The 19568-nt window shown below is 39.2% G+C and overlaps 1 protein-coding gene across 4 annotated transcripts; it reads left to right on the top strand.

The window, feature by feature from the left end:
• The first annotated feature begins 171 nt into the window (after positions 1 to 171).
• On the top strand, positions 172 to 18576 carry LOC127866493 (programmed cell death protein 2-like). Of its 4 annotated transcripts, none has more exons than XM_052407041.1 (6): positions 172 to 361; positions 1286 to 1449; positions 2908 to 3573; positions 5731 to 5841; positions 18099 to 18244; positions 18397 to 18576. In XM_052407041.1, the coding sequence occupies exons 1-6, from the start codon at positions 275 to 277 to the stop codon at positions 18522 to 18524; spliced, it is 1302 nt and encodes a 433-aa protein (XP_052263001.1). In that variant the 5' UTR covers positions 172 to 274; the 3' UTR covers positions 18525 to 18576. The 4 variants fall into 4 exon arrangements, with proteins under 4 accessions (XP_052263001.1, XP_052263000.1, XP_052263002.1 ...); XM_052407040.1 differs by having other exon boundaries at positions 5728 to 5841; positions 18397 to 18575; XM_052407042.1 differs by lacking the exon at positions 172 to 361 and adding an exon at positions 460 to 517 and having other exon boundaries at positions 5728 to 5841; positions 18397 to 18575.
• The last annotated feature ends 992 nt before the right edge of the window (positions 18577 to 19568 follow it).

Consider the following 19568-nt stretch of genomic DNA (forward strand, 5'->3'; position numbering starts at 1 on the left):
CCGGACAAGCTAGAACGCTCACGAACGCGTTCGCATGCACACACATATATTCACTCAGGGACCTATACAAACAAATATTGTTTGTATAGGTCCTTGATTCACTCCACAATCGGTAAATTTAGCTTTCGTATGCGGGCTCGACAAAAAATAATAAATTATTAGTGAGGCATAGCCGATGGACTTAATTATCGAGCTCGAACAACGTGTCACCGTTTACGCAATAGTCTATGTCAATTTAACATTTGTGTAATTTAGTTGAAATCTCGTCAGTACAATGTCGTGCCTTCTAGGAATTGTTGATATTATTATTACAAATAAAAACGCAACAGCCTGGAATATAAATAAAGTTGGAGGAAAACCGGTAAATGTTCCATTTGAAACATGTTTTCGTGACCATGTGAGAAATAGTATTGTTGAATTTGTTCTTCGTACATGCTAATCTAAATAATTTGACAGTCTTACAAGGGGTGATTCCGTAGGCATTTTATAGGGACTACCCTATTTGAAATTTCCAAAAGTCCCTTTTATGTACTATTATTAAAAACTACGAACATGTATGCATTGTTTGTCATTTTGTGCTTATTTGATCAATGAAATGTTATTCATAGAACCATTCTACAGTGTATTATCGGAAGAATGGCGTTGTTGTCAAGTCGCGTTTTTGAAGTGTCAACTGTCAACAATTTAAGTTCTGTCATATGAATAGAAAGGCAATGTTAGTGCATTATTTGCCCAGTTATGACCCCATCAGAGATAGGTGGGTTGGTTGCGCTATGTCAGTTGGATTTTCAGCAGACAAATTTTGAGTCCGCAAAGTCCCACAGTTTTCACCTGATCTTTAACAATCTTCATAAAAATGTTTGTGCTAAGAAAAATTGGTCATAATCACTTAATCAGTCAAATTGCCACATGAATTGTTGTATCATTGGCTCCTTAATTGCTTTATTAATATTATATTAGACCATCAGATCTGCATCCACCTATTTTTACTTAAAAGCAACTGTGGATTTTAGACTAAGACTATTTTGGTGTACTTTTTACCTATTTAGTATCCCCCGCCAAAGGCGGTGGGATATAGAATTGGCGTTGTCCGTCAGTCACAAACTTTTAAGGGCTATATCTTAGAAACTATATAAGATATCAACATGAAACTTCATGGGTATATGGATATAAATTAGGAGATTTGGCAGGGGGCAAGGGGTGGTAAACATTCAACAAATGTTCTTGTTTTTATGTTTTAGGCGTTGACATTTTTTCCAGCAATTTTAAGTTTTACATCTTACAGGACTGGTATGGCTCAAAACAGCCTTCAGACATGTTCTGCAAGTTGTGTGGAAGGAACCAAGTGCTTGTTGTACAACTTTACTGCCCTCTTGAAGGTTCACCTTACCATAGAACACTCTACATCTTTGCATGCACATATCATGCTTGCTGGAATAAATCAGAAAGGTATACTGCGAAATTGCTACTGATAAATTTATATTTACATTGGATTAAGATAATTTACAATAAAACCAGAATCCAAAATTATTTGAGATATATAATGTATTTGCAGGTACAATCTATTAATTTCATTAAACATGAATACAATAAAGCATCTATGAAAATGCAGATGATGATATTCCTAGTAAAACTTTGTTTTAAGAAAGGAATTTTTACAGGATCTTGACAGTCAGATTTATTTTAGTGTTTAATGGCATTTCTATTTTAAATAATACCCATTCCTGAATAAACTGGTTTTAGTTATGTGATTCCAATATTGGTAAATATTTACATACAAGAGGGCCTGAAAGGCCCAAAGTCGCTAACCTGAGATAACAAGATATTATTGGGACAAATCTTCTGACCAAGTTTCATGAAGACCGCCCCTTGGAACCCATGTTTTTCAAGCAAACATAATTATTTTCGAACTCAATCAAGATATCATTGAGACCAATCTTCTGACCAAATTTCATGAAGATTGGACAATAAATGTGGCCTCTAGAGTGTTAACCAGGTTTTACTATAGCCATATAAGGAAAAATGCCCCGCCCCCTGGCAGCCATGTTTTTCAACCAACCGGCATCATTTTCGAACTTGTCCAAGATATTATTGGGATGAATCTTCTGACCAAGTTTCATGAAGATCAGACAATAAATGTTGATTGGGCAAAAATTGTGACTTCTAGAGTGTTCACAAGGTTTCTCTATAGCCATATAAGGAATACTGCCCTGCCCCCTGGCGGCCATGTTTTTTAACAGACCGGAACCATTTTTTAACTCGACTAACATATAATTTAGCCAAACATTTTAACAAAGTTACAGAAAGATTTGGCATCAAATGTGACTTCTACAGTGTTCACAAGGTTTTTCTTTTATTGACCTAGTGACCTTGTTTTTGACCCAGCATGACCCAGTTTCAAACTCAGTCGAGGTATCAATGGGACAAATGTTCTGACCAAGTTTCATGAAGATCAGATAATAAATGTGGCCTCTAGAGTGTTCACAAGTCAAAATGTTGACAACGCACGCTGAACGACGGACAAAAGGCGATCACAAAAGCTCACCATGAGCATGTTGTGCACAGGTGAGCTAAAAAAGCAAGCATGATGCATGTACTTTTTTTATTTGGTTTCTTATGAAACTAGCACACCAATGTACACAAGTTATAATGATAATTTATTTGTGTGTGTGTTTGAAACTTGAATGACAGTCACATATTGAAATGTGAACAAAATATATTTCACATGCCGATGGTAACTACAGGCAAACAAATCCAGATATAGAAATGTGTTTTTATGATTCCAATACAGCTGTTATTTAAAACTGGTCAAATTAAGACATGTATTTGGATTGACCCTCACACAGGCTTATTTACAAGGGTAAGAAACAACTTTTTATAAAATGCTTGTTAACTTTCTTCTTACAGTTGGATGGTATACCGATGTCAAGAGCTAGACAAAGGAGTTACGGCAAAAGTGGAGGAAGCAAGCAAGACTAAGTCCTCAAGACCTCAGCAGGATGACTGGGGAACAGATGGGGATGACTGGGGAGAAGGTACTGATGAATGGGGAGAGAACAGTGTGACAGGTGGCAATGAGATAGACCATCTGATCGCTGATATCAATGATGGAGCAGGCAGAACATACCAGCAAGATGCTAGCTGTTGGAATAATGAAGATACTGATGACAACTTTGTGGGAGCTGATGAGTCAGTAGCTGTGGTTGAGCAGTCAGAAATCAACAAAGAATATAATACTGAAAATGTTTTAAATTTACAAGCAATGTGCATAGATGATATTGACGTTGAGGCTGATGCTGCAAAGGCTCTTGAGTGTTCCAATCATGTCCTTGCTGAAGAACTGAACATACAACCCTTGGATGGAGAGGATTGCATCAAAGCTCTGCAAGAACTCCAGGCTGGTTGTCATGTGGATAATACTGCAGCTGATCAGGCCCAGATTTGCCCATATTTTATTGATGTATTTGAAGAGCCATTGGAGGGAGTTGATGATATTAAACATGTTGCTGAATTGCTGCAAGAGTACCAGAGAAAAGAAGGGGGCAACATCAAAGATTTACTTGATGAATCTAGGTTTGTTGCAATCATGGTGAGCATTTGTGATTGCTTTTTGTCCGTCGTCCGTCATGCCTCGTAAACATTTGCCTTGTTAACACTCTAGAGGCCACATATATTGTCAAATCTTAATGAAATTAGGTCAGACGATTAGTCTCAATGATATCTTGGACGATTTCAAAAATTGTTTCGGTTGCTTGAAAAAACATGACCACCAGGGGGCAGGGCATTTTTTCTAATATGGCTATAGTAAAACCTTGTTAACACTCTAGAGGCCACATTTATTGTCCAATTTTCATGAAACTTGGTAAGAAGATTCTTTCCAATGATATCTTGGACGAGTTCGAAAATGATTCCGGTTGATTGAAAAAAAAGGGGATGGGGCATTTTTTCTTATATGGTTATAGTAAAGCTTCTTCATGAAACTTGGTCAGAAGAATTGTCCCAATGATATCTTGGACGAGTTCGAAAATGATTTTGTTTGGTTGAAAAACATGGCCACCAGGGGGCGGGGCATTTTTTTTATATAGTAAAAACTTGGTAACCCTCTAAAACTCACATTTATTGTTGAATCTTGTTAATACTTGGTCAGAACATTTTCTTGGATTGTTGGAAAAATAGTTCCGGTCGGTTGATAAATATTGCCACCAGGGTTCAGGTAATTTATTTTTATATGGCTATAGTAAAACCTTGTTAGCACTCTAAAATTTACAAATATAGTTCACTCTCCATGAAACTTGGTCAGAACATTTGTTCTAATGATATCTTGGGGCTGCACTTGACAGGTCAGTTCCTTTGTATCTAAGGTGAGCGACTTTGTGCCTTTTTGGCCCTCTTGTTTTAATATTTATATGAAGCCATGTTTTCACAAGGTTATACTTGTAATGATGCATTAAAAATATGTATTATTTCAGGTGTATTAAGTCTAAACGCACAAAATATGCAAGAAAATGAATGGTAAAAGCTGGTACAATAGGTAACATTTCAAAATGGTTAACTTATAAACATGGCAAACTGGGTGTAAATCTCTCAACATAACTATTTAACACAATTCTTTTTTAACAAACAAAATTTGATCAAAATGTCAATTGTTAAATGCTCTTTTACCTTTGTTTGCTATATGGTTCCAGTCCATTGAAAAACATGGCCACCATAAGCCTTAAAGGTGGGGGGGGATATTTTTCTTTTTGTGGCTGAAGTAAAATGTTGCACTGCCAAGATTCACATTTAAACATTAAACAATTGTATCTTACAAGCAAATTCGTTGAATTGATATCCCCCGCCAATATGCTTCCAGACACAAAAAGTGTTATATTTGACACTCAAAAAAGCATTTTTTCAAGATACAAAGGGCCATAACTCCGTTATTAACAGATGGTGTACAATGCTATTTGGCGTGCATCATCCTCTTATCAATACATATACTCATACCAAGTTTCAATGAAATCCGCCAAAGCACTTCCAAGATATGGCTCTGGACACAAAAAAAAAGCATTTTTCAAGATACAAAGGGCCATAACTTTGTTATTAACAGATGGTGTACAATGCCATTTGGCGTGCATCATCCTCTTATCCATATATATATACTATTACCAAGTTTCAATGAAATCCGCCAAAGCACTTCCAAGATATAGCTCAGGACGGACGGAAAGACAGACGGACAACGCCAAAACAATATCACTCCGCCTATGGCGGGGGATAAAAAAACAATATCCCTCCGCCTATGGTGGGGGATAACTAAGCTTAGTTTGAAAATGATTCTTGTTTTTTTTAAAACATGGTCATTGGGGCAGTTTTCCTTCTACAGGTAAGTCTATTATGAAACCTTGTAAACACTACCTACCTAGAACGGTTAATTTACTGACGCTTTTAGCAGCTAAGCTGGGCGCCTGATGACATTTAACCTTCTTGTTTCTGTATTATATGCATTTCTCTGGTTGCATAAATACACTTAACTTTATAGTGACCCAGAGTATATCGACCATATTTAGAAAATTAAGACATATTGTTTGCAAAAACATCAGAAAACATGACAGACAAAATACATGCATTAACAATTTTTAGTATGGACATGTAAACAAACTTCCTGTAAATGTTATGGTGCTGTATAAGCTCCTCAGTAAGGATGAGATGCAATGTTAACAAGTGACATGTGTTGACTTCCCCCTTCAGCAGCTCAGGGGGTACAGCTGGGGAGAAATATGAGAAGACACATCCCGTGCACATGGACCAGGACTTCAACAAGTTCATGAAGACACTTAACAGGTGTCCACAGCAAGTAATAAGGTGAGGATTATTTAGCCATATGCTGGTAAGTTTTTCTGTTTTGTTTTACGTGAGCTTTAAAGGGACCTTTTCATGTTTTGGTAAATTAACAAAATTAAAGTTCTGATATTTGTGAGGAAACAGTAATACTGGCCATTTACCATGCTTTAAAATATCCCATTATATGCATCTTTTGACGGTATATGGCATATTGTTTGGAGAAGCCAATAGAGGCTCAATCTTCTGACCTTGAAGTACTACCTTGACCTTGAGCAGACAAGGGAATCTTTCCTTCTGTACAAAGTTTTATTGCCCTTAACATTGGAGGCAAATCCATTGAAGGATATAGGAGATACAGATACAACCATGGAGGGTTAAATCTTTTACCTGAAAGTACAACCATTTTGATGAGGCACGACTGACCCATCCAATTTGCACATCATGTCAATGTCCAACATTTCATGAAAGTTTCATGAATCTGTCAAAAGGTATAGGAGATGTTGACCAGGTACGACAGTTGAGGCTCAAACCTTTGACCTTGAAGTCAACTTTTACCTTAACATTATAGGCAAGGTTAATGAAAATACATGTGTAAAGGAGATATGGAACAGACACAACAGTATTAAGGACAGACAAAGAGCATTCCTATAACCACTTTGTCAATTTTGAGAGGAATTAATTAGATAGAAACATAAACAAGAGGGCCATGATGGCCCTGAATCGCTCATCTGACTAACCTTGCTACATCAACTTAAATTCTATCAGACCCATATACAATCCCAAGCCAGATTTCATCAATTAATACATTCTGACAAAAATTCATTAAGACGTGATGAAAACTCTGACCTCTTTCATCTACACAAGGTTTTACTAGAATTGGCCCGGTGACCTTATGCTTGACCCCAGATGACCCATATACGATCCAAAATCTGATATCAAGATAAACATTCTGACCACATTTCTTTACGATCAGATGAAAACTATGACCTCTATTGTCTACACAAAGTTTTTCTATGATTTGACCTAGTGACCTAGTTTTTGACCCCAGGTGACCCAAATACAATCCCAACCCAGATTTCATCAAGATAAACACTCTGACCAAATTTGAAAACTGTGATCTCTATTGTCTACACAAGGTTTTTCTATTATTCGACCTAGTGACCTAGTTTTTGACCCCAGATGACCCAAATATAATCCCAACCCAGATTTCATCAAGATAAACATTCTGACCAAATTTCAAAAAGATTGGATGAAAACTGTGACCTCTATTGTCTACACAAGGTTTTTCTATTGGACCTTCTGACCTAGTTTTTGACCCCAGATGACCTAAATACAATCCCAACCCAGATTTCATCAAGATTAACATTCTGACCAAATTTCATGAAGATTGGATGAAAACTGTGACCTCTATTGTCTACACAAGGTTTTTCTATTATTTGACCCAGTGACTTAGTTTTTGACCCCAGATGACCCAAATACAATCCCTACCCAGATTTCATCCATCCACCACTGTTGTATTGTCCCTTGCCCGTCCATTGTTCCTTTTTTTTATCTTTTTTCGTAATTTTCTAAAACTTGTAGTATTTCGGACGTCATTTGGTATTCGGAATTATTTTTGGCTCTTTCATATCAATTAAAATTACCAAATGACCTAATTAACCATCTTTATTTACTTATATATACTTTATTGGGTTGTTTACTGGTGCTGTGCTTACATTTAATGCTTTACTTTGAACTGTGCTAATTAAAAATTACTGTGATATTTAACACTCCGTATTGGTTGACACATTACACTAAGGATTACCACCTAAATCATTATTATTTCTTTCTTTTCTAACCAAGCTTTTTTTCTAATCCTCCCAAATGTCTTCTTACAACAAATCATCCAAGGGGCAGAGCCAAAACCTGACTCCTTAACTGGGGGAGGCTTTTTCAGGGTCGGCTCATCTATCCCACAATACCATGCCCTTTAAGGGCCTCCTCCAGTCAGCCGGAAGTGTAGGCCCCATCATGTCCATCCTCTCTATTTTCCAACTGGCCTCGTGTTTGGCAAGGGTACTCCCCGGACTTGTTGAGCGGACAGTGCCCTTGGCGTCTGGCTGCGTGCTCTTGCAGCTCAAGTGCTTGCCACCCTTCTTTCTAGGGGTACTTTTTTCCTTGGCAAAGTCGCGGTCTGGGCTTTATCCCCGTCGAACATGAGGTCGGTACACGGTCACATAGCAGGGATCCCGGAAAGCCAGGATTTGATAGAACTTCAGATATCTCTCTCTTTCAACCCTGCGATACCTGTTTCTGATCTTATCACTAATTTGGAAAGGGTTGAACCTTATCGCCCTGCCCCACCTGGCTTTCCGAGACTGGTCAAATCTCTTTCTTAACTTCCATACCAGTCCCAAATAAAATTTTTGTCAAGGACACCGGCATAGCCCTCGACATTCGTCCCTGCCCGGCCACACCTGCCCATTGCTTCAATTGCCAGGGCTTTGGACATATAGCCAGCAGGGGTAAATGCCCTAATATCACTTAATGCTGCCGCTGCGCCGGCTCTCCTTGCCAAAGAAGGTACACCAACAAGTCTCGTTCGTGCGCCAACTGTGGCAGCCAGCACTCCGCATCCTACCAGGGGTGCCCCTCCTATAAGAGGGCTATCCATATAGCCACCTTTGCTAGTTTTTATGGGGTCACCTGGTCCGAGGCGGAGAGCAGGCTACTTGCATCTGACACTGAGCCACAGCGCGGGCGCCCGAAACACCACCATCACAACCTGTTCCACGTTTTCACCATAACATGCCTCTTCCGGTACTATCTCGCCACAAACCGGGAGGACATGCCCCATAGTTGAGGGGTTAGCGGGTAAGAGTACCCCCCCCCTCAAATCATAAAAAAAGGGGAACCCTCCACCCCCAAGGTTATACCTGTGGAACCGGTCTCCAACCACACACCGGAAATACGCACCACCACCCCTGTATCCCCTATCCAGGGGGAATCACCTACACAGAGGCGCCCTCCTGTGGCTACCAGGGGGTCTTCCCCGTCCTTCCCGTTGTCTGATGGTGCTATTGACATTACTTGTAGTGGCACTACACTTTCAGACAACTCGATGTGCAACGTGACAGGGCACGACTCTCTAGTGTCGGTGCACTCTAGTATATTGGAGAACCTTACAATCTCTGGTGTCTGCGAAATAGAGGAGGAGCCCCGAGTGAGTGTCCCCCCTAACCATCCAAGAATGGTCGACACCCAGACATCCCTTATGAGCGCCCCTGCCGTTAACACCAGCAGACGTAACTCGTTTGCTGGGGAATCATTTATCAAAATTAAGCATCCGCTAGCAACAGGTCACACATATAGGAACATATCTCTCAGCGAGCTGACGGATCTAATAGCTGAGATATTAAAGGACCGAAATAGGCCGTCAACGTGGTGTCGTGTTATTTCCTACATTTATAATAGAATTGGTTCTCGGTTAAAAAATTGCAGAGAGTCTCTAACAAAGGTTATCCCCCCTGACAAAATCCTAACTAACAAAACCCATTCTGGAACTGGGGACCCTCCAAAAATTGCAGACCCCGGATGCCCCCCTCCGGCCAGCGGTTTCTCCTCAGTAAACAAGAAACCTGTCCGGCTGGCCAGGACCCCTGCGAAACTCAAAGGTGCTTGTATTTAAACGCAAGTTAATTTCACTCCAATATGGACAGTAATCTGCAAATCATTTCCTTTAATGTTGGTAGAGTTACCACCAACAAACATACAGAGCTGAAGTATTTTCTTGACAGTAATCCCAATAAACATATATTATGCCTCCAGGAAACTAGATTTTCCAATAATAATGTTAAGCAAATTCCTGGCTTTTACTGTGAAGTTAAAAATTTTGGTATTTTAAACCATCATATAGCTGGTGGTGTTGCCATTTGTATGAAAAATACTATTAATTACGAATACCTGGGAGTGAACAACCAATTAAAACTGGATGGTAGCACGGCTATTGAGGCATTAGCATTTAAATTGGTCATTGATAAGAAGTGGCCTCTTATTTTGGTCAATATTTACTCAAGAGGATGTGATCTTGAAACTATGAACGGCCTCTTTAAGGAATTAAGGACCATTAAAGGACCCTATGATGTAATATTCACAGGGGACTTTAATGCACATCACCCTGCTTGGGGTTCCAACAATTCAGATGCAGAAGGTTGGGCGGTTATAAAATGGTTGGACGAGCAAGACCTTATACTGCTCAATGATGGTTCTCCAACCAGACTTAACCCCACTGGTTTAAACTCTCACATTGACCTTACTGCTGTTAATGCCAGGATAGCCAGTGCGTCTGCATGGGCAACCGTTAATGATACAATGGGATCTGATCACCTCCCACAACAGGTTACCCTGCACAACTATATTGCACAGTTAACTGATGCCCAATGCTCAGAGGAGCACAATTTCTTACTTGAACAAGATGTGTTTGTGAAACACAATGTCCCCCTATGTGACGTTTGACCTTGAAGGATGACCTTGACCTTGTGAAGGATGACCTTGACCTTTCACCACTCAAAATGTGCAGCTCCATGGAGATACACATGCATGCCAAATATCAAGTTGCTATCTTCAATATTGCAAACGTATGCATAAGTATTCATAAAATAAGCGATTTTGGCCACATATATTTGACCTCTGACCTTGAAGGATGACCTTTACCTTGACCTTTCACCACTCAAAATGTGCAGCTCCATGAGATACACATGCATGCCAAATATCAAGTTGCTATCTTCAATATTGCAAAAGTATTCATAAAATGAGCGATTTTGGCCACATATATTTGACTCGTGACCTTGAAGGATGACCTTGACCTTAAATTTCACCACTCAAAATGTGCAGCTTCATGAGATACACATGCATGCCAAATATGAAGTTCCTATCTTCAATATAACAAAAGTTATTGCAAAATGTTAAAGTTGGCGCAAACAGACCAACAGACCAACGGACCAACAGACAGAGCAAAAACAATATGTCCCCCACTACTATAGTGGGGGACATAAAAAGCTAACTGGGCTCAGTTTATGGACCTCTGTTCAGATCGCTCCCTTGCAGATGTTCACTCTCAGGACTCAAATCAGTTTTGCAACATTTTAACTAGTAAGATACTGTCCATAGCGGAATGTAGCATACCAGTCTCCACTGGCAAGGTTAAGGCTAGAAATAAGGTCCCATGGTGGAATGAGGCGTGCTCCAAGGCGGTACAGGATCGTAAAAAAGCATTTTTTTTTTTTAAAAAGAACCCCGCTGAGCATAATCTTCTTAATTATAGGTCCCTCGAAAATCAAGCAAAGCGGGTCATTTTGGAAGCAAAATCTCAAAATTGGAAAGGATTCTGTGATTCAGCAATTATTAATAAGACAAGAAATGTGTTTGTGGGAAACACTATGTCCCCTTCTGCGCCGCTTCGATTTTTTAAAATTTATTTTTTTGACCTTGAAGGATGACCTTGACCTTGAACTTCCACCACTCAAAATGGGCAGTTTCATGAGAACGCCGCTTTGAAAAAAAAAGAAGTTTTTTTTTACCTTTGACCTTGAAGGATGACCTTGACCTTAAAGGATGACCTTGACCTTGAACTTCCACCACTCAAAATGTGCAGCTTCATGAGAAAGCCGCTTTGAATTATTTTTTTCACCTTTGACCTTGAAGGATGACCTTGACGGATGACCGTGACCTTGAACTTCCACCACTCAAATTGTGAAGCTTAATGCGAACGCCGCTTTGATTTTTTTGAACCTTTGACCTTGAAGGATGACCTTGACCTTGAAGGATGACCTTGATCTTCCACCACTCAAAATGTGAAGCTTAATGAGAATGCCGTTTTGAAAAATTGAAAAATAATATTATTTTTTTTTAACTTTGACCTTGTAGGATGACCTTGACCTTGAAGGATGACCTTGAACTTCCACCACTCAAAATGTGCAGCTTAATGAGAACATCGTTTTGATTTTTTTTACCTTTGACCTTGAAGGATGACCTTGACCTTGACCTTGAAGGATGACCTTGACCTTCCACCACTCAAAATGTGCAGCTTTATGAGTAGGCCGCTTTGAATATTTTTTTGACCTTTGACCTTGAAGGATGACCTTGACCTTGAACTTCCACCACTCAAAATGTGCAGCTTAATGAGAATGCCGCTTTGAAAAGTTGAAAAATAATATATATATATTTTTACCTTTGACCTTGAAGGATGACCTTGACCTTGAAGGATGACCTTGAACTTTCACCACTCAAAATGTGCAGCTTAATGAGAATTCCGCTTTGAATTTTTGTTTGACCTTGAAGGATGACCTTGACCTTGAAGGATGACCTTGAAAATCCACCACTCAAACTCATGAGAACGCCGCTTTGATATATTTTTTTTTACCTTTGACCTTGAAGGATGACCTTGACCTTCCACCACTCAAAATGTGCAACTTCATGAAAACGCCGCTTTGAAACAATTTTTTTTTTTGACCTTGAAGGATGACCTTGACTTTGAATTTCCACCACTCAAAATGTGCAGCTTCATGAGATACACATGCATGCCAAATATTAAGTTGCTATCTTCAATATTGAAAAATGTGTTTGTCAGAAACACTATGTACTCTTCTGCGCCGCTTTGAATTTTTTTGTTTTGTTTGACCTTTGACCTTGAAGGATTACCTTGACCTTTCACCACTCAAAATGTGCGGCTCCATGAGATACACATGCATGCCAAATATCAAGTTGGTATCTTCAATATTGCCAAAGTATTCATAAAATGAGCGATTTAAGCCACATATACTTAACCTCTAACCTTGAAGGATGACCTTAAACTTTCACCACTCAAAATGTGCGGCTCCATGAGATACACATGCATGCCAAATATCAAGTTGGTATCTTCAATATTGCCAAAGTTTTCATAAAATGAGCGATTTTGGCCACATATATTTGACCTCTGACCTTGAAGGATGTCCTTGACCTTTCACCACTCAAAATGTGCTGCGCCATGAGATACACATGCATGCCAAATATCTAGTTGCTATCTTCAATATTGCAAAAGTATTCATAAAATGAGCGATTTTGGCCACATATATTTGACCTCTGACCTTGACCTCTGACCTTGACCTTTCACCACTCAAAATTTGCAGCTCCATGAGATACACATGCATGTTAAATATCAAGTTGCTATCTTGAATATTGAAAAAGTTATTGCAAATGTTAAAGTTGGAGCAAACAGACCAACTTACAGACCGTTGAAACTTTGAACTATCAAAAGCGGTTTGAGACGGAGAACCAAAACATTTAAATGAGCCTGGGGACAACAGCACGCCTCTTAATTTACCTTTTACTTTAACTGCATTATTAAGCACCATTTACACCAGGAGCAATGCCACGGGGCCTTACAAAATAGCATATTTAATGTTTAAAAATATGCCAACCATAACTCTTACAATATGGCTTAACCTATTCAATCAGGTGTATAGGACAGGCACAGTACCACCAGAGTGGAAACAGGCCACAGTGATTCCTATTCCTAAACCCGGTAAGGACAAAAACGATCCAAACTCATATCGTCCAATAAGTTTAACATCTCACGCTGGCAATTACTAGAAATAATGGTCAAAAATAGATTAGAACACTTATTGGAATCAAAAACATACTAAACCCCTTCCAGTCTGGCTTTAGGAAGGGGCGTTCCACTCTTGATCAGCTAGCTAGACTACAACACGATATTCTTTCTGCAAAAAAATCAAGGGCAATCAGTACCAGCAATTTTTATGGACCTTCAGGCCGCCTTTGATTTAACATGGACCTTTGGCATATTAAAAAAGCTAGCTGACTATGGAATCACTGGATACTGTTTTCACTACCTCAGAGCTTTCCTAGAGGGTCGCAAAATCCAGGTCAGGGTCGATGGGGAGTTATTAGAGGTAACCATAACCGACCGCAGCACCCCCCAGGGGTCCGTAATATCCCCAACTCTGTTCTCCCTCATAGTAAACGGCCTACCTGATGCTGTAAAATACTCAGGAATGGTTATCTCCCAGTTTGCAGACGACTCAGCCACTTGGTTAAAGGGGTCTAACATGTTACGCCTGCAGAAGAGGGCTCAAGCAGGCTTAGACTCCATATGGAAATGGTCTATTGAATGGGGATTCAAAATTTCTCCAACAAAAACAGTAGGAGTATTATTTGGCGATCAATTTCAGCACTCTTTGGACTTAAATTTAGGCGGCACCAAAAATATTTTTGAAAAAGTGTTGAAATTTCTAGGTATGTACCTAGATAAACAGTTAACCTTTACTTACCACTTCAAATATTTGGCAGAAAGGTGCAAAAGGGACCTAAACTTAATGAGAATGTTAAGAGGCACAGGTTTCGGATCAGATAAAAATAGCCTCTTAACTCTCTATAAGTCCCTTATACGTCCAAAGCTAGATTATGGAGCCCAGATCTATGCATGTGCAAAGCCAAACGCCCTAAAAATGGTTGATGCCATTCAACATAAGGCCCTTAGGATAGCTCTGAGGGCCCTAAACTGTACACCGGATGCACTGCTTGAAGAGGAGGCCGGTATGCTACCCCTTGACTTGCGCAGAAAATAACAGTCTCTTAACTTCTGGGCCAGGGCTAAGTCTCGGCATGGCTCAAACCCTGTAAATAAACTTGTCGGGACTGGCACCTTCATCAAGGGGAAAATACTTTAGCGTAAGCATGTCGCCCTACCATTTGGTGCGAGTATTAGGACCCTTGTTGAAGATGCCGGCCTCGACAAGGTACCTGTAGCAGACCTGAGGCCCTCCAAGACCCCCCCTGGACGCTTGGACCCATTGATGTTGACCTATCACTCTCTAATAAAATAACGAAAACTGACTTGCCACAACTCATCAAGTCAGAAGCTCTCTCACTCATAGATAATCAATATGCTGAGCATCTAAAAATCTATACAGACGGCTCCAAATGCCCTAACTCTGGTTTGGTAGCCAACTCTTTTGTAATTCCTTCAAAAAATATTTCCAAAACGCACAGGCTCAGCAACAATCTCTCTATTTTCTCAGCAGAACTTTTGGCAATTCAATACTCTTTGTGCTGGATATTGGTCAATAAACCTACTAAAACTGCTATTTTATCAGACTCAATGTCATCTCTTGAGTCTATAAAAAACAAATAGCAGATCTTGGCCTGATATTTTAACTAGCATTTTGGAACTTCATCAACAGTGTCTAGATAAATCTTTAAAGGTCACATTAGTATGGTGTCCAGCACATGTCAACATCAGTGGGAATGAACAGGCTGACAGGGGGCTAAGGAGGGCCTCTTGAGAGGGGCCGTAGATGCTGGGGAACCCCTGGCGCCTACTGAGATCTACTCCCTGGCAAAGAAATTTGTCGTGGGACAGTGGAATCTCCGGACTGACAATTTGGCTTCCTGTCGACATACTTTTATCAGACCCGTGAAAACCCTCAGGCCGCCTGACAGATACTCGGCAAGCATTGTGCTTGACAGAGCCATCATGCGCCTGAGGATGGGAACCACCCTATTACCCGGTGGCGCGGGAAAATATGTCCTCAGTGTAGACCCTGCATTTCCTAGGTGCCAGGAACCCCTCACTGCACCCCACATGCTGCTGCACTGCCAAAACCATAAGGCGCAGAGGGACCACCTCGAAGCTGCATTGCACTCCCATGGACTAGTTTTAAACCTTTCCAACGTGCTAGACCCCAAGGGAGCAGCTAGGGGCCCGGTCTTCTCTGCCCTCGCCAAATACCTTCTGGACTGTCAGATAACTGACAAGATCTACGTCATTGGGGGAGGGAGAGCAGCCAACACCCACCCAATAATTCAGTCATGTGACTGATTTGTTTTAAACTGTGTAATTTGTACACAAATCTGACGTAGTCATTGTAATTGTGTTGGATTTGTGTCATTTCGACACAACTTAGTTTTAGCTTTTAACTGGATTATTGTTCAACCTTGCCCTTTCTAAATCAGGCCAATGGTATTGACCTGGTATTCCTTATTTTAAAACATTTTTTATAAGAGTATGACGTTAGTCCACCATTTACATTCTTCAGATTCTTAATATAACCATATTTATGGCAGTTTTTTATTTAAAAGAAAGGACGAGGCTGCCCAGTAACCCGGGTATGTTGGCTGCATTGCACTCCCTCCCTTCCCCCTAGACACCCCACCCTTTTCCCGAAGAGCCATGTTGGACTGGAGTGCACGGTGCAGGGCCTTATACCTTGCAAAACCCTTATTTAGCCCTATCCAGGGTTATACCAACTTTTTGGTATTATTGTAAATTTTCTTAGTATTGCTATTTTTCCATCATAGCAAATTTTGTACCTTATATTTCCTTATTTCTTGTTAAAATTGCTATTTTATATAGCCAATTTCCTTATTATTAGTTAAATTGCTATTTTATATAGCAAATTTCCTTAATTTTGTGTTAAATTGCTATTTAATATAGCAGATAAGGTACTTTTGTACTATTTTCTCTCTTGTTATCCCCTATATTGAAATAATATTGGTTGGATAAGAACACTTTGTGGGTTTTTCCCTGCATTGAGGTATTATTTGGTCTATTTACCAATTTTTTATCACACTGTTTTAATTTTCCTTCAATTGTTTTCATATTATTATTCATCTTCCGTGCACTCCCTCTGGTCCATGGGAAAAAAACGCCATAGACTCCACCTCCACAATTACCTCCCTTAGACCAATCTATTGGTAATGCCCCTGCTGGTTTATTCCCCACTCACACCATCCTACACTTTCAAATCTCTCCTTCTTTTAACCCTCCAGGGTGGCAACTTGTATTTTATATAAATAAATGCATATAGTACTGTACATAATGTCAATAATCTACTTTTATGTATAAATTTATCTGTTCTGTCTCATTTTTAACTGTAAAGTCCATTTTTTTACTTAAATTTTTTATGTGGCCCTATAAAGGTGACCGTTTGGCGAATTATACTATAAGGGTTATTACTAAAATCCTTTTTAATATTGTCTTTAACACCACTCTGGGGGGTCGTCTCTTCTTCATAGCCCAATTCTCATGAGGTTCCAAACAGACAGGGTCTTATGTTGGAGCATTACGGCCATATTCCCTGTCTGCAAGTGTCTAGCATTGAACCACGCATACTAATATTAATAAATTACAATACATAATACAATTAAATTACAGCACCAAATACCATTGTGAGTTATTTTTCTACCTAAATGCATTTAAACATGCAAATCACCTATCACAGAGGAGAGCTATTAAATCAGGCTCTACCCCTCCAAATAATTAATGAACATAAATCTCATATCTCCCCATTGCCTCTGTCTCCTCAAAGCTTTTTTTAAACTACTAGATTTTTATCAAAGCACCGCATCCACACTGCAAAGTATCTTATATTATAAATGGTACAGCCAAGTATAATCGGGCTGACCATATTATGGCCGTTTTCGGCTTTTCAACGCAGAGTTTTTATGTTAAACAGTGTTCTCGGGCAATGTTTTTTAAACGAAGTCCCGAGGGTAAACAACTCCATAATGCATTTCATCAAGATAAACATTCTGACCAAATTTCATAAAGATTGGATGAAAACTGTGACCTCTACTGTCTACACAAAGAAATTGTTGATGCACGCACAACGGACGCCGGACATCACACGTCACATAAGCTGACCATGCCACTTCGTGTCAGATGAGCTAAAAATGTACAATTAATAATGTAAATTAATTTTAGTTTCAAAGCGAGTATATACGATTTTGTCAAATATAAATGAATTTATATAAAATGTTTAAAAAACTTATTATATAAATCTTTCAATATAAATAAAATAAAAGTTCAGAAGAACATGTGTCAAAAAATGCGAAATAATGTTGATATTTAATTCTGAAATCGAAAACGGCTGTACAGTCAAATTCGCCAGCATGTATATCATGCATGTACGATGTGAATCTAAACTTAGTTTAATGGTTCATTTTAAATTTGTGCAACAATATATATTCATACGACACACGAACACTAACTCTGGTCCTAATAAAAAGACGAATGCTTTGGTTATTTTAGGAAAATATGTTCGTCAAAATCGACTCTGGGCGCTTATTTGTCTTTGCTAAACTTTATGAAATTCGAATTTAATGTATAATTTTTCTTGCCTATTTTGTGTTATTGTAACATATTTTATCAATTTATTACAATTTAACACATATAAAAAATCGTATAATCTCGCTTTAAGTACATTTGTCGTCCATAATACTGTACCATTTTCTCTTCCCAGGTACAAGTGGGGTGGAGAGCCCCTCTACATAAGCAGTGCCAGGGAACAGGGCTCGAGGGGGTGTGGCCACTGTGGGGGCTTGGCAGTGTTTGAGTTGCAGCTTACACCTGCCCTCGTCAATAGACTCAGGTTCTCTTATACAACAGGTAGAGTTATAAATTAATAATGGTTTTCAAAAATATTAATACATTAAGTTAAGCAACAGTTCGCTAATCTGAGACTTCACTTTGCGCACCTGCATTAAGTCCCATTGCAACAGAATGTGACTGCTTTCACATTCCTAACCTGATGCTTTCAGGCCCAGCGGTAGAGTTTGGGACAGTGCTTGTATTCACATGCAGGGACAGCTGCTGGGATGGCTCAGCCACATACAGAACTGAACAGGTGGTGGTCCAGGCAGACCCTGATCAACATCTTTTTGCATGATGAGAGGGGATACAAATAATAAAAGAATCCATTATTAAGAATGTGTTGTTGGTTTATTGTTCTATTATGGCTGTTTTTTTAACATATTGAATTTAACTTTATTTAGTCAAAAGTCCTAGGCTTATGGACAATTTTTAGTCAATGTCCAGTAAAAAACTTAATTGTGTTTGAAAAGATCTTTAGAAGGCTCCAAGAGTAATATTCTGAAATCAGAAAATTCTGTTTGCATCACCAAAAAGTAATGGCACCCCCAGATTATTTCATTTAACACTTTAACTGACATATGCATACCTCTCCCCATTCTTGCTTCATGAATGTACCTGTTTAATAGGCAAAATAAAAACTACAGCTCTTATGGGGTTAACCCTTTACCACTAACAAGTATTTTGACGCATTTGTAGTCCCTAGAAAATAAAATTTAATGAAAGACCTTTCTTACTAAATTCAAGTTTTAAAGGCCACATTTCCAACCCTAAGTTACTGATGAGCAGCAAACAGCATAAAACTTGAACAGAATGCGAGTTACTCGCAGGCTGTTCTGGTTTTAAGCTGTTTGCACATAGCCATGGTCACTTTGCTTTTGCCAAAGGGTTAATAATGTAACATACTCATTATGTTTGTTAGATAAAACTATTTTTAACTGGTGTAATACCTGATAAACCATGGGTAACAAGACTATTGCTAAGCAATATAAGTCCCCTACCGGTGAAACTCCACCATTGTCAGCAATATTTCTAGTCTATTTATTGCCATAGCAACCAGAATTCTTGACGTAGGAACAAAATTAAATGATGTGCATAATCTACCTATTGCCATCTATCCATGTTTCAAGTTTCATGAAAAAATATGAAGAAGTTATCACAGGATCCAGAAAAGTGTGAAGGACTGACAGACAGACAGAGCGCAAACCATAAGTCCCCTCCGATTTCACCGGTAGGGGACAATAAGCAGGTCATAAAAAGGCTTTCCCTATTTTTTAAACAGTTGAAAGAGCAGCTGTTGGTAAACAATTAATCATCTCACAAATAATTATTTTCTACTGGT

This window comes from Dreissena polymorpha, chromosome 2 (genome assembly GCF_020536995.1).
Source record: "Dreissena polymorpha isolate Duluth1 chromosome 2, UMN_Dpol_1.0, whole genome shotgun sequence".
Taxonomy (NCBI): Eukaryota; Metazoa; Mollusca; class Bivalvia; order Myida; family Dreissenidae; genus Dreissena; species Dreissena polymorpha.